Source organism: Tigriopus californicus, chromosome 5, assembly GCF_007210705.1.
Source record: "Tigriopus californicus strain San Diego chromosome 5, Tcal_SD_v2.1, whole genome shotgun sequence".
NCBI classification, from domain to species: domain Eukaryota; kingdom Metazoa; phylum Arthropoda; class Copepoda; order Harpacticoida; family Harpacticidae; genus Tigriopus; species Tigriopus californicus.
Genome location: NC_081444.1, coordinates 10,511,228 through 10,533,123, shown reverse-complemented (window position 1 = coordinate 10,533,123; position 21,896 = coordinate 10,511,228). Strand labels below are relative to the sequence as shown.

Here is a 21,896-nt window from a genome sequence, read left to right as displayed (position 1 = left end):
GTTGGGTAGATCGAAAAATATACCATAAACGATTTATGGTATGGAAATGTCATTTAACTCATTTATATGGTCTGTCATTTTAATTACTAATGTTTTCATGAATTCTATCTGGTTGCAAAGTCTTGGGACATTCTAATCTTTCCTTTGCCCTATTCCAGATTATTTTCGCTTCAAAAAACAACAAATCATCACGAATGAACATAGGAAAAAAGTAGTGAGGCGGATTTTGGCTGGTGATTCCAAGCGAGCCTTAACAGTTTGAACTCGAACAAGGCTCCTGAGTCCCACAACCTTTTTAACCAGGTCCCTCAGGCTAGTCTGAGACATATTATGATCCATGGCTAACTTTCGAAAGCTGGTCTCTGGAGGGACTTCAATGGACTTCTTCACAGCCTCAATGGTGGCCTCAGTTCGACTGGCTCGAGTTTGACCTGTTAAACGTTTTAGTAACTAAAATGGTAGACCATATAAAAGATCTGTATGACATTTCCGCGCATCCGGTACTTAGTTTCCACAAAGGGTTAACGCATAAAAACCATTTATGTACACACTGTGACGACTCTGATAACCGGACTAAATATACTTGCTTTACATGGTGACGCCGACTTTGATTTTTATCGTTATGTGAAATCCAATTTTGTTCGTTATGAGTGCCCTTGATAAGAAATATGCCTTCTCCAGTCCGGTTTATACGACTTCTCCGATGGCATATCTGCAGCCATTTACAATAATAGCACGCTCGATCTGACAAGGCAAAAGCATCTTATTTTCACTTTTTCATACTTTACCTCAGCATATCTCATGGGAGAGCAATTCACCAAATTCCCATTTGGTTCATTTACAATGAGCTTATTTCCCCAGTCAGAAAAATTCGGTCAAAAATAATCGATGTTTTGAAATACTTCTAACAATGAGAAAATTCCATTCATTACTTCCTTCAGTTTTATCGTATCAATTGCTCTTCACTCTATATGTTTTGTATCTGACCTGGGCTTGTTTTTTGGGGGTTTTGTTTTTCACGGGATTTTCTAACCGCTATGAGGAATGCAATCCCCAGTACGATTAAAATGAAAGGTTATATAATTAGTCTGTTATTAGCTCTTTTGTGATTATTTATTGAAACTATTTTTCTTCATCAGAGTTCATTTGGAAAATGCTATCGAAACACATTTGAGATTGAGAAAAAGAAGGACTCTTTATACAATTTCAGCCCTGCCTGAGCTGAATGTTTGAAGTCGATTCCCACTAAAATATTCGACCTCTGAAAAGATGTACGTGCACAAAAGCCTATGTTCTGTTAGGCTCGCTCAAAAAGTTAAAAGTACAATCACATTCTCAATACCCAGTCTATTCTAAAAATGAGATTCAAAAGACTCTGCAAGTAAATTCGATGATTGAGGATAACGAAAAACGATTTCTATGGTACACACACTCTTACAGATAAATGAGTTTTTTGATCGTTCCGTACAAAATTGATTGATCAGATAAGACAGGTTCAAGTCGAAGAAGCTATCTCGACGAACAGGTCAATCAAGTCACAAAGTACAAATAGTCCAAGCGAGAAGATTGTTTCACAACTTCGCACGTTAGGATTGGATCCTCAGGAACCCACTACAAATAAGATTCTGCAATTGAAATTTCAAGTCATTGTTGTGAACCCACGTAAGATAACATCGACAAATGCTCTTGATAAAAACATCCAAGTAATCACTCCCAAAGCATTAGTTCGTTATCGAATATGAGTCAATTCACCAAGAAGGTCGGGGCTCTCGCCAATCGTCTTATCATTCTTATAAACGCATGTCTAAGTTAAATCCTCGAAACGTTTCAGGTGAAGGACTTGTGTTCTTCGTCGAATCAAACTAGTGTTAAACCTTCGCGAGGGTTCGACCTAAATGATGCCATGGAGAGGTTTGAGTGCCCTCCGCCTACTTACCACCCAACGACTTCGCAAAATATCCGCGATGTTTTCCTCCGAGCTCAACCGATCTCCTTCCACGTGAATGGCACTCTGGTAACAGGTAACGAGATTCTTATCCAATGATTCAAGTTCATCACTCTGTGAGTGGCGTATTTGACTTTTAGTGGACACGTCCCAAGTCCCTCCAACGACGAGTTTGGCGCGTTTTCTGCGATCCCATCTCCATTTGACGGGAACCAAGATCAGCTGTAATCAGGCGGGATGTGGAGCCTGCGTAGTGTCCACTTCATTGGTGGATCCAGCCTCTGGAGAAGAGAGGCACATGAGTGTCAACTCAGTGAGTGAAACTCAAACATACATGCATAAATGGGAACGCACCGACATTGAAGAGTTCATACGATTGATCCTTTGAACTGTTTCATTGCTTTGTTTGGTTTAAAAAAAACACCATTAAGAGATTCTTGTCTGAAATCAAACACAATATATTGTAGTGTGTAGCGCTTCATAAAAAATAATTAAACACATATGTCTTTACCTCGAACTAGTGCATAACGCCCGTTTACAAATGCCAAGGATGGAAGGTCAAAACGGTGGAAGGGTTGGGAAGTCAACACGCAGGATTTCATCCCATTCAGCAGAGACTGGCCGAGTTAGATGGCACTCAATGCGGGTTTTGCAGCCCTGGAATGGTAATGATGATGAATGGATACCTCGAAGGCCATCCCAATCCCACTCAAAAAGACATAGAGGGAGTTATTGACGGGAATATTTGCCGTTGCACGGGATATCGGCCCATCTTTGATGCGTTCAAATCTTTTGCTTCCGACGCACCTCCCGAGCTCCTCAGGAAGGTCAATGACATTGAAGATCTCGTGTCTACTGACGGATTCTTCCCATGCCCGAAGACCAAACAGCCGTGCCAAGGTCGATGTCATCCCAATGACTCAAGGATCATCCAATTCATTCAATCCAAAGAGGGAAATGAGTGGATCAAACCCAACAACCTTGAAGATCTTTTGGCCCTGTTGGATGATTTGGCCCCTAATTCGAGCTACAGATTAGTGGCCGGCAACACTGGGACAGGTATGCATAATGAATGATTTTGATAAAGATTGGCTTGGACCAGATTTAATGCTGTGAACACGGTAGGTATTTTCAACGATGATGGTCCTTATAAGAGTTTCTTTGACATCTCCGCCATCCCGGAACTAGTGACCATCACTTTGGATCCATTTAATGTTGGAGGAGGTGTGTCATTGACTAAGTTTATTGAAATCTTAGAGCAACAAGCAAGTTCAAAAGGTGTTGATTATGCTCATGGAGCTCAAATGGCTAAGCACATTAAAAAGGTAATGCAACTGAAAATTGTAAGTTACGTTCGAGTCTGCTAAATCACAGGTTTCAGGTTGCAAACACAAATGTGAGAAATGTTGGCTCTGTTGGGGGCAATCTGATGCTAAAACATGCTCACAAGGACTTCCCATCGGATATTTTTGCTCTCTTGGAAGCGGCTCAAGCCAAGATTGGAGTAAAGTCAACAACGGGAGAAATTCTTATGTACAGCCCAGTCGATTGGCTATCCGTTTCTATGGACAAGAAGATTCTCTTGTTCATCAATTTCCCCAAATTTACGTCCAAACATAGGTTCATGTGAGTGCTTCAACTTGTCGGAGGGCTAAATTCCACAAGTGGGTCATGATAAGGGTTTTCGTTTAGGTCATACAAGATCACTCCCCGAAGTCAAAATGCCCATGCTTATGTGAATGGTGCCATGTCTATTCAGATCAATGACAACTATGATGTTGTGGAAAGGCCCGTCATTGTAATGGGAGGGATCAGTGAACTCTTTTTCCGACCAGCTAATACCGAAAATCTGCTCGTGGGCAAGAATTTGATGGCTCGAAGTACATTGGATGATGCTTTAGCCACTCTTGAGTCAGAAGTGGTACCAGATTCAAATCCAGTTCTAGCCACGATACAGTATCGAACCCATTTGGCCAAAGCTTTGCTGTATAAGGTACGAAAGTCACAACAAAATTTTCTTTAAATAATCAGTATGATTTAATCATGGTCCCTTTGACCATCAAGTTTATTTTGAGTGTGATCAAAGATGCCGTGGATAGTTCTCTGGTGAGCGGAGCAACCCAAATTGATCGCGGTGTTTCAAGGGGAACCGTCACTTATGACACAGATCCCAGCCAATATCCCATGCAGCAACCCATCCATAAGCTAGAAGGTCAAATCCAATGCACAGGCGAGGCCGAATATGTGGATGATATTCCAGCCTCGCCAGGTGAGCTTTTTGCTGCTTATGTCCTCTCCAATGTTGCCAATGCCGATGTGGATCAGGTCGATACCACACTGGCTATGGTAAGGGATGCACCCAGTAGGTCAAGCATTGTTCAACGGTCTAGTAAAGAGGCATTCATCTTGCAGACCATGCCCGGCGTGGTTGAGTTTGTCAATTTTGAGGATATACCCGGAAGAAATAGCACAAATGGGACCGGAACGCCGGAGGAGAAACTCTTCACTGACGGCAAGGTTTATTATGCAGGTCAGGCCATTGGTTTGATTTTGGCTGAAACGTACGAGCAAGCTAGGCAAGCTGCCAAGGCAGTGATTGTCACCTATATCAATCAATCGAAGCCTATTCTCGATATTCGCGATGCTGTTGACAACCATAAAAAGACCAACGTGCGAGCGAAGGTCCCTTTGGTGGTGAAGAAAAGGGGTATTCAAAAGGCCAATGATGGTAACGATAAACTAGCCTTGAGCCCCTGAACCACAAAAACGGTATGCAATCAGGTAACAATCAACTAATTTTAGCGACGGGCCCATTGAGATCCGTTCAAGGCGAGTTTGAGATTGGCTCTCAATACCATTTCCACATGGAAACACAATCGTGTATTGTCCGACCCATCGAGGAAGGCCAATTTGAGGTCTTTTCGGCCACACAACATATGGATGGAGTGCAAAAGTCCATCGCCATGGCATTGGGGATCAACATGAACAAGATCAATGTGTCTGTGAGGCGTTTAGGCGGAGCCTATGGAGGCAAAATCAATCAACCTCATTTCATTGCCGCAGCTTGCGCCGTGGCGGCTAACAAAGTCAAACGGTCCGTCAGATTGGTCCTTGACCTACAAACGAACATGGCATTGTGCGGAAAACGTGTGCCATACTTGTTCAAATACAACGTAAATATCAAAAATGTCTATTCCGAATTCTTACAAAGATTTTAGTGTTCAAGCTTCCTTCCTTTCAAAGGTTTCTGTGGACTCTGAGAATAAATTGCAAGATGTGACAGTGGATGTGTTTGCTGATGTGGGTTACAACGATGCGGACGAAGATACAGACATGGCCAAATACTGGCTACAAAATTGTTACAATTCGCCAAGCTGGAAAGTGAATTGCTTCGACGTGTTGACCAACACACCCATCAATACTTATTGCAGAGCGCCCTCCTCAACTCAAGTGAGAATCATGGCTAATTGGGTCAAACTAGTTGTGTTTGTTGAATATTCAACCAATGACTTTCTAGGGACATGCCTGTAGTGAAATCATGATGGAGTCAGTGGCCGTGGCTTTAGGATTGGATCCCCTCGAGTTCCGCCTCGGCAATTTATTGTCTCCTGGAGATCCCACTCTTCAAGGTGCTCCTTTCGAGGGGCCCATGGCACTGCCAGAAATTATCGCGGCTCTGAAGGCCTCATGTGATTATGATGCAAGAATGGCCGAAGTATCGACCTTCAACCAGGTGAGAAAAACATAGGATGATGAGACTCAAATGCAGTCAATATAGTGAAATATGCGCTACAGAAGGTAATCAAGTGTGCAGTTCAAAGTTTCTTGACCTGAAATCAATGAGAATATGAGTCTGATCATCAAATCATCGTTTGATCAGCATAATTCGTGGAAGAAGCGTGGATTGGCTCTGATTCCTCAAAGATGGCCCCAGGATTATGGTGGCCGAAAGTACACGTGTCAAGTGGCAATTTATACGGAGGATGGAACAGTGGCTATCTCCCACGGTGGAATAGAAATGGGACAAGGCCTAAATACCAAGACTGTCCAAGTGGTGGCAGCCACATTGGATGTTCCTTTGGACATGATATCTGTCAAGGTTTCAAACAATTTTGTGGCCAATTCCAATTGGGTGACCGGAGGGAGCAGAGGATCAGAACTCGTCCCCGCTGTAAGGACTATCGGGCAAGGAAATTATAGTCTTCTCGAATGTATTCACTGTTTTCGTTCTCATTAGGCGGCTTCCATGGCCTGCTCTGAACTGGTTGCTAGGATGAAACCAATCGCTGATGGTTTGGGCGGAAGCCCTGACTGGTTGACTTTGATCCGGGAATGTGACAAGCAAGGATTGGACTTGGTAGCACGACACACGTGAGAGTTTTTTCCCCTTCTGTTGTCAAGTCGACACAAAGCTACGGCAGAATGTACTTTGGAACCGGACACCTTTCTCTCATGACACGAGCAAATCGTCCGAGGAAAAAACCCTTCGCTTTAAAGCGCAATCAATCATCTGATGGAGGATAAAAATGCCTTTTCCAACATCAAAAACGTACTATGCATGGCAACAAATTTCATCGTTATCGGGAATCTTTCGGTCTCTACTGTATGCCCACTAACGAAACGCGTGTGTTAAAACCCCCTAATAACACACGCATTTGACCAGCTTCCCAGTAGGTTTTAGTCTTCAGACAACGTGCTGAGCCGGTGATCAACAACTTGTTCCTTCATCAAAGTCATGTAGGTTCCTCATAGTCAAAGTCACTTGACTTGTTCTGAAAGCTTTTAAATACTGTTCGTGGAAATCCGGGGCTGTCGTTAATTACCGTACAAAACTAGTCTTTTCAAAAGAAACATTCAATGTTGGTGCACTCCCCTAGGACGGTGGCGAGAAATGATAACATCAAGAATTATGACATTTGGGGTGCAGCTTGCGTTGAGGTCGAGGTCGATGTTTTGACCGGAGAGAAGAACGTCCGAAGGGCAGACTTGGTGCAGGACACAGGGGCGTCAATAAGTCCAAATATCGATGTGGGACAAGTGGAAGGAGCCTTTGTCATGGCCCTGGGGCTCTGGATGACGGAAAAGATCAAATACGATCCCAAGGATGGACGATTGCTTACCAATGACACTTGGGTACCATTCATTTTTAAACCGAAGAAGTTTGAACAAGAGTTAGATCTATAACTTTTCTACCCCTAGGAGTACAAACCCCCGACCAGCCAAGACATTCCCGAGGTCTTCAATACCACGTTTTACAATAACGGAAACGCATCCAAAGGGGTTCTTGGGGCCAAAGCGACGGGAGAGCCACCTTTTTTGCTCGGATTTGCCGCCTTCATTGCCATTCGAAATGCTATCAATGCCGCTAAAGAGGACCTGCAAGCAGATCCAACGGTTTGGTATGAATTAGGTAAGTGGAAAGGTCTCCTTCTTAATTCATTATGCAAAGAGTAAAACAGAAGTAGCAATAAGGTAAGATAGTAACAATTGAGTGTGGCTAAGTCAAGCTGAGTTTTACGGCTTTCTTTGTGAAATCCAACGAATCCAAGCATCCCGAATTTAAATAACGAAATGCAAATACGAAGCATGACGACACAAGCTGATTCAAATTCTTTATCAATTTTCCCTTATGGACTTTGATTACTTGGTCATTTTTTTTCAAGGGCTATTACTGTTTTGAGCGTAATGTCGTTTTTAACACAAAAAAAAACATTTAAATCGTTGGCTCAAGAATTATGATGCTAGGAAATATGAAACCTTTCCAAGAATGTCAGTTCAACAAGCGCCTTGTGTCTCATAAAACTGTCACTGTCTTAGAGGGCTAAAACTATGCAAAGAGCATCAAAGCCAGAAGTACTTCGAAGAGCGCAACAAGATTCGTTCTTTTCCTTCCAAGCAGAGAAAAAGGGAAGAAAATATCTCGCCGGTTGATTCCCTTGACGCGGTCGATGCTACTGTACGTACATGTACAGCTAATCTTCGTTCATCTTCTCGTTCAAAGTCAAGTGTATTCCCATCCATCGCACAATACACCCAACACCTTCTCATGCACCACCAAACCTCTTTTCCGTAGATGCACCAGCCACCAACGAGAATGTTCAACTCACCACAGGAGTCACCTCGGCCCACTTTTGGGTTTGATTGAGGAAGGCCTCACCGAAGGCACCAAACAGGATTGAGAACGTTGTTGCGAGTGAAAATGAATAAACATAGAGTCTTGATTAAGATCGATGAATTGTGTTTACCCTCCATCGTTATGTTTTGATCATTTTTAGCGAAAACAGGTCCGACCAAAACCCGAAATAGATTCATATCCGAAAAATGTCTTCACATCGAAGTTGGCAACATCATCGTGATTCTTGGACTAATGTCAAAATTATAATCCATGCCACTTTTGAGACAGATCAAACAATGCCACTCAACGGCCGGTAGAAGTATCAGTCGTGTTTTTTTTCTTGAGCCCATGCCATGACATTGAAAGGTTAGAATGCTCCTTCGACTTTCGTTCACCCTTCACAATCCAAGAGAAGACTTTAGAGTGCACTCTTCTCGAGAACGGCTCTCCATGGCATCCAAGCGGAGTCGCCTAGTCCCTATGGATCAGATGGCATATGGAACAACACAGTCCCGGCTGACCCGGTTATTCAGTTTGTCGGACGAATGCAGGACGAGGGGGGGAACAGTCGCTAGGAACGGGAGAACGCTCTGGAAGAAAGGAAAGCTCCATGTGCTCCATGTTCCTATTTGAGAGAGACGTGGACTCAATGTGACTAGATTAACATCAACGTTCATAAGCTACTCAATTGAACTAAGAACGAGGAGAAAGAGAATAAAATATCAAATCAACTGGTTCTTTCCCCTCGTGGAGTTAAGACAGTTAGTTACTAACTACCTGTACTAACTACGGTCTGCTCAAACAAACGTTCGAACTCGCCATCTCATTCGTTCTCGAAGATCCGAGCCCATTTTGTCCATCCGTGATCTACAATGGACGGGTTTTCTGGGTTCAGAATTCAGATCCTTTCGATTCACGCTGTCTTGGCGCTCTAAGTAGTAGTGTGACTGTATGTACTCGTGGTACTTCTTCGGGCTTGGGCCTGATTTGCAGACACTCTTCATGCATAGTTCTAACTAGAAAGCGTCGATCTCTCGCTCATTTCGATAGTCAGAAGGAGGTGCGCAAACTTAGGCATGGGGAAGATCCCAAGCCTGGTGAGGAGCGAGGACAAACGATAGCACTGGCTGGATAAAGGCGTACCCAACCCGCCGGCTGGGTACGTGAATGGATAGTGGAACTGAAATGTGACCGCTTTGCCCTTGGACGAGACCTACCAGACTCTTCCCCCCTTCCTTCATCCACTTCTATACAAAAAGCAACACACTTCAGTTATCCGGCATTTTCGGATCACTATTCACCTGTGCTATAGTAGTTTCGTCGTCACTTATACAGAAATCGTTATTTATACCTCAATCAACCATGCCAATTGAAACACCAGGTAAGCCGCACTTGTAATTATTACATCCAAGTAGTCAGGGCTCGCGATTGAAAACTTCAATCTTCCATGTGGTCAATGAACATTGGCTGATACTGTTAGGTTAGGTGAGCATTTCAAACACAAATTCTTAAATGTTTGCGATAGCGTTTAGTTTAAAACTGTGCTCCCAAGGATCCCCCCAAACATACATTAGCATCTGTAGAGTAATCGTTCTTTGTCTTAATGGCACAAACACAAGTCGTAATGAACGAACTTTAAAATGGCAGCATATAACGCAGGAGGCGTGTGGTAGGAATAGAGGATGTTTTGGCGGTAATCAACACTTACGGGCATGATTTGAAGCAATCATATGCTCCCATGTGCTAAAGTACGCATTGTACTCTTGGATGCAAAACTTTGAACTCTCAAATGAGAGATCTTGCAAATTGTGGTGTACGTTGCAAAGAAAAGCTTGGATGTGCTCCTTGATGGTTATGCCAAAGTTTGACAGTTCAGTGAGAAAATACTCAAAGACACTCAAAATCTGGTCCGCAGAGGGTTGGTTTCGCTCAGGCAAAGGTGAGGGAGCACACCACCGATCTGGTTGTGTAGCTCGCTTGTAGCTCAAGTTTGGGTGCATTAGTACGCTTAAGACTGACGAGGGCAGTCCATTATAGAGGGTCAAGAATCCTGGCCTCTGTGACTGTTCTTGACAAATGAATCTCTCATAAAAGCTGGTCAGTTTTCAGAACTACACTCACTATACATATAGTGGCGACATATAAGTGCTTCATGAAGCAATTATGTCTCCCCAGCCTCTTGGGGTTCAAGTTCAGGTCATAGCTCGTTCAAGAAACACAAAAATTGATCAAATATTATCTGAAAATTGATTTTCAGTTTCGCCCGGCGGATTTCGATGGCGCCTCGTTTTCGCAGCTTTGGGTGCCATTGGCATGGCCATCATTTACGGTCTCAAGGTCAATTTGTCAGTAACTATCGTGGCCATGATCAACCAGACAAGTCGGGATGCAGCCGGCCATGCAGAGGGCCATGAAAGCCTGGCCATTTCGGACAACGGAGAACTCGCATCGGATCAATGCTTCGACCCCTTTGCCAAAAAGAATTCGTCTGGCAAATCAGAGGTGGGTCCAGGCAAAAAAAGGCTCCGACCACTTACATCAATGTGCAACCACCTTTTTTAAACCCTAGGATGGACCCTTTGTTTGGACAGAGCCAGAGCAAGGCCTAGTGCTTGGCTCGTACTTTTGGGGATATCTCATAACACAAATTCCCGGTGGTCGAGTGGCCGAACTTTTCGGAGGCAAATGGGTGTTCCTGGTGGCTGTTATCATGAATATTGCGGGGGCGTGCCTGAGCCCCCTTTGCGCTCGAGCAGGATACGAATACATGATCATCATGCGCATCATTCAAGGTCTAGGCGGAGGTGTCACTTTTCCCGCCATGAATGTGATGGTGGCCAAATGGGCTCCCGTGGCGGAGAGATCAACAATAGCTTCCATTGTATATGGAGGTGAGTTCCAATCAAACCGACAACTTTATTAGTATCCTTTTTTAACGGAATGGACATTACCTTTCCTGTTCCAGGCACGGCTTTGGGTACGGTTATTTCAATCCCTACCGCTGGATTGATTGCCGGAAGTTTGGGCTGGGAATGGGTGTTCTATCTTCACGGTGGTTTGGCCGCCATTTGGTGCGCCCTTTGGGTCATCTTCGTCACGGACACTCCTGATTCTCACAAGTTCATGAGTGCGGCCGAGAAGCAATTCATTCAAATCTCCACCGGATCTGGCACGAAGGTAAGATCATGGAAGGCCTTAAAAGACATTGGCTAATATTTTGCCTTAGCCAAATGATCTGTGAAGTGCGAGGTTCAAACGTAAGGTACCTACGTGAGAGCTAGCTGGGTCTGGTTAGCGTTGCACTTTGATTGCGATCACTGTTTCCAAAATTGATTTGCCCTGCTGTACCGTACATCCGCTGGTTAGCGTTGCACTTTGATTGCGATCACTGTTTCCAAAATTGATTTGCCAAAAGAAACTAGTTCATTTACTCCCTTTCATTCTGCATTTTCCGGCATTGCAAAACGAACGAGAACATTCTGCATTGAATGCAAATGGCTTTACTTTGGCAAAGGCACTGTATACAGTCAAATTGTTGCGTAGCGCTAAAGGGTTCGCGCAGAATTTTCTATCTTATTTATATTGCTGAATTACATCAGAGTCAAGTATTCCTTATATTTGCAAACTCCAAGTCTAAGCAATCACAATTGAAAAAGAAGGAACAGTCAAGAATTTAAAGGCCGGTCTCCCAACTCAAAATTGTGGAGAGACCAAATAGCTTACGTAAGTGTAAACAAACATAATGGTCTTAATCATTGGTTGTTGTTGTTAAAAGCATTTTAAATTGTTCTCATCGATTTCACGTGTTACTATGCGAGATGAGATGATCTCTGAAGAAAATATCCTTGTATCCTTTGAATAGTACTTTCACGAGCCCATTATGAAGACGGAAGTTAAGAAAACAAAATCACAAAACCTAACTTCAGGCGCATCTCATTTGATTCGGAAAAGCACTTTCTAATATGTAACGTTATTATTGCATCTTTTCTGTGTTTTTTTTTGTTTAGAAAAAGACACCCCCCGTACCATGGAAGAGCATTGTTACTTCGTCTGCGGTTTGGGCCATCATCATCTCTCATACTTTGAACAACTTTGGATGGTACATGCTCTTGGTGGAATTGCCACTCTTTATGCGGACTGGACTAGGCTTCAACATCAAAGAGGTAAGAACAAAACGACAGTCAAAGACCTCTAGATTGGGTATAATATAAAGTCAAATTTGATAAATAAGAAGAAAAAAGTTTTCTCAACCAGCAGTGGTTCTTTTAATTCCAGAATGCTGGGCTCTCTGCTCTCCCGTTTCTGTGCAACTGGCTCTTCTCCATCGTGTACAGTAATCGCCTAGATTGGGCACGTCATAATGGTTATATTTCAACCACTATGGCCAGGAAGCTCTCAATGGGAATTGGTAGGATGATCTTCAAGCTCACTAGAAGCATTATACTAACTAGCATACTTTTTATGACGACCCACGTTTCATAATTCAAGCTTCCGTGATTCCGGCTGCATGCTTAGTGGGCGTGTGCCTCTCTGGATGTGAAAAGACGGCAGTGGTTTTGCTCATGATCATTGGAACTGGATTTTATGGCGCCATGTTTGCTGGAGTCTTTTCGAACCACGTGGACATTGCTAGCAACTACGCAGGTTCGTTACCATGGGATTATCTTTTCGGGGAAAATATGCTTTCATAATGCAATTTTGCTCCTTAGGTGTTCTCATGGGTATCTCAAACATGGCAGCCACAATCCCTGGATTTGCTGTCCCAGCTTTTGTTGGTTTCCTAACTCACGGAGAGGTAATTTGCATCCCCATCAAAGCAATGAAAATGGCATTCACGCGGCCATGAATTTTGGAAAGATTTCATTAAAACGTGGGTCTTTTGTTCTAGACTGGCACTGGGCCCTGGCATATAGTCTTTTACACAACAGCTGGGCTCTTGGCATTAGAGTTCGTACTTTACTCTTTGCTGGCTTCAGGAGAGGAACAACCATGGAACACTGGAAACGAGGCCAAGGATGCTGAATCTGCAGAGGAAGATCAACACTTAGCCAAACCCGAGGAGTAGTCAGACCCATCATGCACCTCAATTTTGATTTACTAATCTCTAAAGAACAGGACGAAGGTTACTAACAGACCAAGAAGCGAAGGATTAAGTGACAAAGTGGCGGAAAATTCCGCATAATATATTATGAATGTCCCTTTTCGTGAAGAACTTCTCTGTAAACTTAGTAACATTGCACCGGTGATTATATTTTCTTCCAAAGACCTTATGAAATAAAATGTACGTACTTAACCTGCCCTTTGACTCAATGAGAGCTGCAAGACTACTCAAAGTGTGTTGAATACTAAAATGGTTATTTAGTTCACAAGCAATGGTTTATATGGGAGATTCGCCCTAATCAGCATCTCACTACACTCTCAAATCAAGTACTTAGTGATTAATTCATCCTTATAAAATTTGATTCCTAATAGTAGAAAGCCAGTGGAAGCATAAACTTCAGAGTAGGAAATCAAACAATGATGCAAAATATCGATCAATTCCGCATGCTTGGGCTGACACTCATCGACCTTTGTTCGTCCATTTGTCGATTTCGCCGATTCCGCCGATTCACCTCCCCACCTAAACCGGGGGTCAATTGGTTGTTATGTCTCCGGGGGGATTGCAATGGGCTCACAGTACCATCATATCTGCAAGGAAAGTACGGAAACACTCTCACTATTTGACTCCTTGAAGTAGTAGTTGTCTGATGATGTCAGTACAAATTTTGGGAGGTCATTTGGGTCCTTTTCATAACAATAGAGTTACTACAAACCAAGATTATACGAGCAATTGACAAAAACGGTTTCGAAGGTTTCAAAAAGTTTTTTTTGTAAAAGTAGAAAATTCTAAAGTACGAAGATTAAGTCCTAAACAGCATTTTTCGGCTTAGAAATATTTTTTAGGCATAGAAATGAGTAAAACTGTGACAATTTATTAAAAAGCAATTGTATATGAACCATTTTTTATGAACAAATAAATTGGAACTCTGACTTAGCCCCTTGGCAATGAACTATTAAGCCTCAAAAGCACAAGTGACATCTCAAATTAGGATGGTGACGTCATCTTCCTTTCCTGCTCCTTTGTCCCAATATGTTTGTTTCATGTTTGATATCAATGCTCTTTTAGTCCTATGCTTGCAAAAAAAATCTAGGCTCTTAGCGTTTTTCGACAAAAGGAACAGTTTACAATAGGTAGAACAAACGTAGGAATACTCCTACGTTCTTAAACAAACCCATATTTCTCTTTGTTCAATAATAGTAGTCCTAATTCCTCAGGCACATTCAGAAATTTCTGAAAAATCTGTGAAACTCTAATGGCTAAATTCTATGTTGTTGCCTAACTCGTAGCGGGTTTATTATAAAATACCCGGTTAATAGTGCAGCCATCAACCTGTCATAGTAGAAAATTCCACTGAATCATAATTACTCTAGTTAGTATTGTACATGGATGGTCCACCTGCAATAAAAAAACCCACAACCAAACTCATATTTACCCTTCTTCCTATTCTGCTGAATGGTCATCCCTCTTAATGAACCCGCCATATTTCTGCTGGAGGTAATGATGTTTTGAATTAGATACCATACCAATATAGAGGTGGACCAAAAATCTACTAATTCACGTGTTTGGTTCCTTGAATCGCCAACATATAATAAAAATTTGCAAATATTACCCACGGGATTGCAATCGTCTAAATATTTTACTTTTTGAGAAAATGGCCAAAATAAAAAAAAATATTTTTTATTGAAATTTAATGTTTTTACCCTCTCAAGCCATAAGTAGAGGCTAAGGAAAAATTTAATCGGATCGATCTTTATATCTTTATTTATTTCTTATTAGGAAATAATACATTCGTTATTAGGCTCAAAGCATTTCTCGACCAAAAAAACCAGTTTACAGTTACCGTTCCTTTTGCCAAAGCAAGGAGGTTGTTCTTACATCATTCCTCGTAAAAAATGGAATGGCGTTACTTGTTAGCGTTACAACTACAATTCTCAAAATCTAAATTACAAGTGATATTGGATCATTGCCTTTTATAAATATACGCGTAGTTCTGTATGTTAAGCAAATACGATGGACATTTTGTGCCAAAATGTTTCTGATGGAAATTAATAAGAAGCTACATATCGGGCAAGTTATTGCAAAAATAAAGATCACTGAAAGGTCTTAAAATAGAACCTACAAAGCTTCGAACTGCAGGTTAGTAAGTTCGTTGTAAGAAGCGGCTTCGGAAAAATTTAATCCGATCAACCTTTATTTCTTTTGATTGTTGTGCCACATTGGGACATTTCTAAATGTTTAGGACTTTTTTGTCAACAATTGATTATTCACAACGAGTTTTAGTTCCAAACAATCGTTTCCGTCAACATGTTTCATCAAAGAGACGCCAAAAATATTCAAGTTTTCTAGAAAGTGAGTGGTGATTCAAATTTGCATTTGCTTTGCAAACATCTTGCTGATAAAAAGGTTTGGAAAAATGCAATACTAAGCAAAATAACATAACTAGACCAACTAATATTAATCAAAGTTTATCATGAAGTCCAGATAAGGATTGCAACAAAAATTGTGACACTGTAGGCAGGGTTGAACTTCACAGGCCAAAGAGTACCTAAAAATGGCTAAGCTTATCTCGAAATGCAACAATCAGGCTAAGATGTAAAATTGATGTTTTTACGGTACAGCAATTTTAGGATTATTTGAAACCAAAACCATTCATGTTTTGGAGGAAACGTTCGAAAAACACAAGATTATTTAAAAAATCTCCAAAAAATTGTAATATCTTTTAAGTATACATTTATATATTTAACAATAAAATTTTTTTTTCAGAGTCCCTCTAAATCAATAATCATCAATTTTGAAGCTTGGTCTAATCAGTTTGAAATCTGGCGAGTTTTTACTTTTGGAGGAGCTAGAAATGAATTTTTCCTTTGTCGACTGGGAAATTCAGCCCTGCCTATATAAAATACCGCAAATTTCTTGCATGGGGATCTTGACTCTATACACGACTTTGAAATAGTTAAGACTATTACTATGTCCATTGGCTCAACACTTCATTTTCACGTTCTTAACTAAGTTTATTGAGCGAGATGTTTTCAAAGCAAGTGAAATAATGAATAACTATTCTAGACCTAAAACCACTTTTTCTTGGTTTGTTTTTCCCTGGGCTTTCCTAACCGCAACAAGGGATGTTATCTCCAGCACTATTAAAATGAAAGGTCATATTTCTTGCAAAACGATTCCGTCTAAAATCGTATAAATCCAAGTAAGAAAATAAATATAACTAGGTTAAAAAACACTCCTGGGGATAAACCTTTCAAAAAAGGTTAAGAAGCTCTAAATATCATAAAAAACTACATGGAATATAGTTTTTGAGTTCCTACCCATGAGAGGAAGAAGAAATTCTTCAAGAAGTCAAGATATGGCTTTTGGAAATCCAATATTGAATGCAAGATTTGCAATTGTGTTGTTCTGCATTGACAAGAAAATGTTAAAAATCTATTCCCATCCATTGTCCAGAGATAATATCACGATGCTAGTAGCTCTGTACAAGTCGATTGTTCAGGCATATTTTGAATATGCCTCGCCCATTTGGACTTCACTGAGTTCAGTAGGCTAACACAGGCCTACGTTGTAATTGAAATAACAATTACGTGATTGCATTTGCATTTTTATTTAATTGTAATCAACCTCATTTATACATTGACATTGTATTATACATTTAGTCATTGCAATAAATCACATTTGGACCAATCTAATTGGGCTTTTTCAATTACAGATTACATTTGAATTCTTTTTTACACGTAAATACACGTTTTCCAGCACAGCCTTTTAAATCATTCTTAGATTTACCAGTCCATAGCTGCTCAGCACTCGAAAAAAAACTTTTTATTTCCAACCGTTTTCTGCCTGGTTTTTGATCTGCTTCAAACAAATCTATTTCGCCAAATCCCAGCGTCTTTGGCGAACATTAATTTGCTAAATGGGCTAATATTCAGCAAGGCATTATCTAAAAAAGACAATTTTCTTTGCATTTCGCCAATATAAACGTGACATGACAAGAGATATTAAGTTCTTAAAAAATATCAAGATCGTTGAAGCACCAAAGGCGCCACTCAGACAATAATGGTAACCCTCTTAAATTCATGCAACAACCTTATATAAACCATGAGAGTAAATTGCAAACAAAAACGGCAAGAAAATTTCAAAATGGAATCCGTAAAACATTCGTTTCGTCATAGTTTCTTGTACAAGAGGAAAAGGTAATGTAATTGAACTGTTATTGAAAGTATTGGAATTACGTTTGAAAGGTCATTGTAATTTAACAAGTTTGAAGATAAAGCAATTGTAATTGAATACATTTCAAATCCATGTATTTGTAAGTAAGTAATTTGATTTATTAAGTAATTGACATAGGTCCGGGTTTGCAAAAGGTTGAACAGATGCCAAGGTATTTCACTGGGAACATCACAAGACTGAGAAAGCTCTCGTATTAGGAGAGATTAAAAAAGTTGGGACTGTACAATCCAGGCTAATTGGAACAATGAAGTTCAGCTCTCCTCTTTCTTGGTCTCCTTCATTGTTCAATTTTCTTCCCTCTAATATTCGCAGGGAACATGCAGGCGTTGATCCAGTAGCAGGATTTATGTCAGATCATTCCTATGCTTAAGGGCTAACCGGAGCCGAAAACTATATTTCATTTCTGGGTCCGATATCATTTTGATATAAAGGTAAAACGAACATCCTGGTTTGTTCCTCTCAAAGCGCTGGGGATAACATTACCGGTAAGGTTGAGAAAGTCTGCGCAAGAAAAAGAAAGGTTCTTTTTAATACAAACCGTACTTTTATTTTGATAAGATGTTATTCTAGTCAAAGGAAAAAAGATCTGATATTCTATCACTTTGTTAATTTTTGAATATGGTTTTGCATAAGGCAATTTTGCTTCTGTAGATATCGTATTTTAGGTGACATTGTAACAACGTTGAGACTCCATTAAAAAAATAATTTGAAAGAAGCTGACTAGTGGAGAGATATTTTTTGAGTGAAAGAAATCGAAATATATCAGCTTTGAAACGATTTTGAATAAATTTTCAATTAACAAGCGCGAAATTGGACCTCTGTCTTTCAGGCATTTCTTCATTTGAATCTATGTACTAGGTAGTCATAATGGAAGGATTAAGCTCAACCAGGTTCCAAATTTGTCCCGTTTTGCTTGCCTTGGGCAAAACATGCTTTTCTGCCACCAACATTTTCAAGCATTTTACTCTCAAACATGGGTGCTAGAATGATTAGTAATATAGTAGGCATTCTGCATCAATTGCTCTGAAAAAAACAGAGATCCTAGACATTCCAAGCGAGAGCAAACAAATTCCAGTGTTGCTTGACATTCTGGCCATTTACTTGAAAACAAAAGAAGCCAAATGCTTGCAATCGTGTTCAAAGCTTGTGAGATTACCTTAGCATCTCTTTGATCAACGAAATTAACTTTTCGTTTAGCATTGCTCACGTGTATTCCCACACTCTTTTTTTTCGAATTTACCTGCCAGATCCACTCAGAGAGGATCCCCTGGATCCAGTAGAGTAAAGGGATTGGCTTGCAGATCCTGGCATTGAAATGGTCGAGGATGAGGCCCCATCATAGGTAGAATGACGGCCTCGAGCCACAACGCTTTGGCCTCCTCTTAAGGTTCGGGCGCTGGGCAGACCACTTCCCAGGTTAGAGCTCTGATTGGAATCCGAACTAGAATTACGGTCCTTCAAGTTATGCCCCTCCAAAGTTTTGGCCAAGGTTTCGATTTTTTTTTGGAAGACATTTTCGTCGTCAACGGCAAACTCCTCACCGGAATCCTGAAACGAAGAAATCTAGAATAATTTCCAAATGATTTGTTTTCCAAATTGAGTGACACCGTGTTTGGCCTTCAATAACTTCTTTTTCCGTGATATCGAGTGCCCATTAGGTGATGTTGCCTTCATGAGCCCATGACCTACGGTACCCAAGATCATGCATGGACTTCTGGAAATATGTATTTTGAACAAGTTCCCCGTCGAATCGGCCTGCTTCTCGTTAGAGCAACTTTGAGTTCCTCTTCATAATGCATTTATCAATCAAGAAACTCAGTTATTACAATTAAGGCTAAGTCATTATCATGACATTGAATTGTGTACTAAAGAGTAGGTCCAAGGTTCAAATTTCATTTACTTAGTATTTTATAAACTTTATTTCCTCTCATTAGGTCCCTCAGTTTTAATCTTTGTAAATGCCAATTTTGGATAAATGAATGGTTCAGGCTAAATATTATGGTAAAAACTGGGGAGCTCAAAAAAGGCAACTATTCCATGGTCCTAGATTTCCAGAGTCTTCAATTTTTTGTATAAGGAGTTGAATAATGCAACCTTGCAGTAAAAGTTGGCAATCGTTAACAGTGGCCTGTACAAAAGTACGGAGAGTGAAAACGGATCAAAATGAATGTTTTAGCCAGGGGATCAATTGTTTAATTTCATTGGCGAAACCTGCCAACAAGAACAAAATCCTTTACCGTGGTTTCGGCTTTCTCAGCCTATTAACAATGGACCTGGAGCAACGACAGACTTGGTGAAAGTGCGGGTGGCAAAGTTCAGTCACGGTGAGCTCCCCCAGGGGCATGTTTCTTCAGTCTTAATTCATAATGCACTAAAGTCGACAACCTGGAAAGGTACTGTATTGAAAGCTCTGGTTAACCAACCCAAGGCAACATGAAACAAATGCTAGAAATGACTACCTATTTCGGTCCTGTTTCCTGGGGGGATTAAATGTTTTTTCCAGTTATGAAAGAAAAACTATGTGGCTTTACGCTTCTTTGACTTTATCATAGAAAATCAAGTTATTTCACAACTTTTGTCAAAGATGAATCTTAATTATCTTGTCGGCATGACTTTCAGGCCTTGTTTTGATCAATAAGATTTTGTGTAACAGCTAGACAGGGCCTTTCTCACTTAGGGAGTGGGTACTGCTTTTAGGTTGTCACCAAAGAACGATCACAGGCGTTCAATATGGGGAACTTTCTTTCATGAAGGTATGAATAGATTAAGAGGTTCGGAGCCTAGTCCACTCGTTAAATTCCTTGACTTTACTTTTGACAATTGGAAATTGTTTGCCTAGGAACATCAGTTATGTTAGTTGGGTCAACACCCAAACACGTCTTTTAAAAAGAATGAAAGTCGCAATTGCCATGCTCAAGTATGCTTCTGAACGTGCCGTGCCCAATATAAAACCAAAGTTGCCGCCCCCCCCCCCTTTCCCTCTCCTGCGAACTAACTCTCCCTTGAATGAGTGATTGGACCAAACACGTTGCCTCTCCGCTAATGTTCCTCTGACGTTGGGCCACTCCTCTGTCCTCGTTACTTCGCCGCAATAAGTGGCAACTGGTCAGTCGACGAAACCAGAGCCTTTATAGTTTATAGTTCCACAAAGGCCAACGATTTCGATTCTTTCTCTACGCAGTGAGAGCTAACAAACAAATGCTATAATTGGACCAGTAAATATAGGCTTCAGATTGATTTCATCAAGTTGGCATGTATTCCAAAGGATATAAGACCCCTGGAAAGCCTGATACAACGCTGGCCACAAAGACAATTGGCAAAAGTGAGTAAATATAGACTGAAGCCCGTTCTTGACATATTAAAATTTCAAGAGCATTTCTTTCCAGCCAAAGAACCTCGGTTTTCCAAAAGCCTGGACCAACAAACAGCCAAAAATATCAAAAAACACGGAATTTCCTCCGAGAAAGCGATCCATTCCGTTAGGTATGTGTTTCGCAATTTCCTCCCGAGAGTGCCCGTCTTATTGAATATTGGATTTCAGGATTTGACTTTGATTTAGATGAGGTTTGGGGACCTTCAAATCCCATGCTGAAGAATGTGTACATCGAAAGAGGCCTTGAGAGCTCTAGTACTGGTTCGAGTGACAATTCTTTAGGTGCAAGTCACAGACGAATGTCCCAAGGCAAACGGTCCACATCCGCTGAAGTGAGAGCAAATAACCGCACCATTTCTGAGGTAAGACTCGTCATGGAAGTCGCAAATTTGAGATCGCCAATGAAATTAAACAATTGATCCCTGGCTAAAACATTCATTTTGATCCGTTTTCACTCTCCGTACTTTTGTACAGGCCACTGTTAACGATTGCCAACTTTTACTGCAAGGTTGCATTATTCAACTCCTTATACAAAAAATTGAAGACTCTGAAAATCTAGGACCATGGAATAGTTGCCTTTTTTGAGCTCCCCAGTTTTTACCATAATATTTAGCCTGAACCATTCATTTCCAAAATTGGCATTTACAAAGATTAAAACTGAGGGACCTAATGAGAGGAAATAAAGTTTATAAAATACTAAGTAAATGTGAATTTGAACCTTGGACCTACTCTTTAGTACACAATTCAATGTCATGATAATGACTTAGCCTTAATTGTAATAACTGAGTTTTCTTGATTGATAAATGCATTATGAAGAGGAACTCAAAGTTGCTCTAACGAGAAGCAGGCCGATTCGACGGGGAACTTGTTCAAAATACATATTTCCAGAAGTCCATGCATGATGTCTTGGGTATCGTAGGTCATGGGCTCATGAAGGCAACATCACCTAATGGGCACTCGATATCACGGAAAAAGAAGTTATTGAAGGCCAAACACGGTGTCACTCAATTTGGAAAACAAATCATTTGGAAATTATTCTAGATTTCTTCGTTTCAGGATTCCGTGAGGAGTTTGCCGTTGACGACGAAAATGTCTTCCAAAAAAAAATCGAAACCTTGGCCAAAACTTG

The 21,896-nt window shown here is 40.9% G+C and overlaps 4 protein-coding genes across 4 annotated transcripts; 3 read left to right on the top strand and 1 right to left on the bottom strand.

Moving 5' to 3' along the window:
- Positions 1 to 1,641: 1,641 nt before the first annotated feature.
- LOC131881123 (uncharacterized) lies at positions 1,642 to 8,172 on the top strand. Its single transcript, XM_059227893.1, has 17 exons — positions 1,642 to 1,759; positions 1,832 to 2,021; positions 2,086 to 2,258; positions 2,467 to 3,004; positions 3,071 to 3,270; positions 3,327 to 3,571; positions 3,638 to 3,938; positions 4,010 to 4,291; positions 4,358 to 4,673; positions 4,748 to 5,118; positions 5,189 to 5,395; positions 5,463 to 5,678; positions 5,826 to 6,116; positions 6,183 to 6,316; positions 6,823 to 7,078; positions 7,145 to 7,355; positions 8,019 to 8,172. The coding sequence occupies exons 1-17, from the start codon at positions 1,739 to 1,741 to the stop codon at positions 8,084 to 8,086; spliced, it is 4,020 nt and encodes a 1,339-aa protein (XP_059083876.1). The 5' UTR covers positions 1,642 to 1,738; the 3' UTR covers positions 8,087 to 8,172.
- Positions 8,173 to 9,164: 992 nt separating this feature from the next.
- LOC131881127 (sialin-like) lies at positions 9,165 to 13,353 on the top strand. Its single transcript, XM_059227899.1, has 9 exons — positions 9,165 to 9,441; positions 10,318 to 10,562; positions 10,630 to 10,951; positions 11,026 to 11,237; positions 12,068 to 12,223; positions 12,336 to 12,468; positions 12,549 to 12,704; positions 12,770 to 12,855; positions 12,949 to 13,353. Exons 1-9 carry the CDS (start codon positions 9,423 to 9,425, stop codon positions 13,123 to 13,125), a joined length of 1,506 nt encoding a protein of 501 aa, XP_059083882.1. The 5' UTR covers positions 9,165 to 9,422; the 3' UTR covers positions 13,126 to 13,353.
- Positions 13,290 to 18,896, bottom strand: LOC131881129 (uncharacterized; the record flags this gene model as incomplete). The annotated part of the gene is given in 2 exon segments (XM_059227901.1): positions 13,290 to 13,748; positions 18,635 to 18,896. Coding segments are annotated over 2 exon segments (416 nt in total), but the record flags the coding sequence as incomplete, so codon positions are not given.
- Positions 18,897 to 20,581: 1,685 nt separating this feature from the next.
- On the top strand, positions 20,582 to 21,129 carry LOC131880608 (uncharacterized; the record flags this gene model as incomplete). Its single annotated transcript, XM_059227274.1, is given in 3 exon segments — positions 20,582 to 20,716; positions 20,781 to 20,877; positions 20,936 to 21,129. A coding segment is annotated over 1 exon segment (150 nt), but the record flags the coding sequence as incomplete, so codon positions are not given.
- Between the last annotated feature and the right edge of the window lie 767 nt (positions 21,130 to 21,896).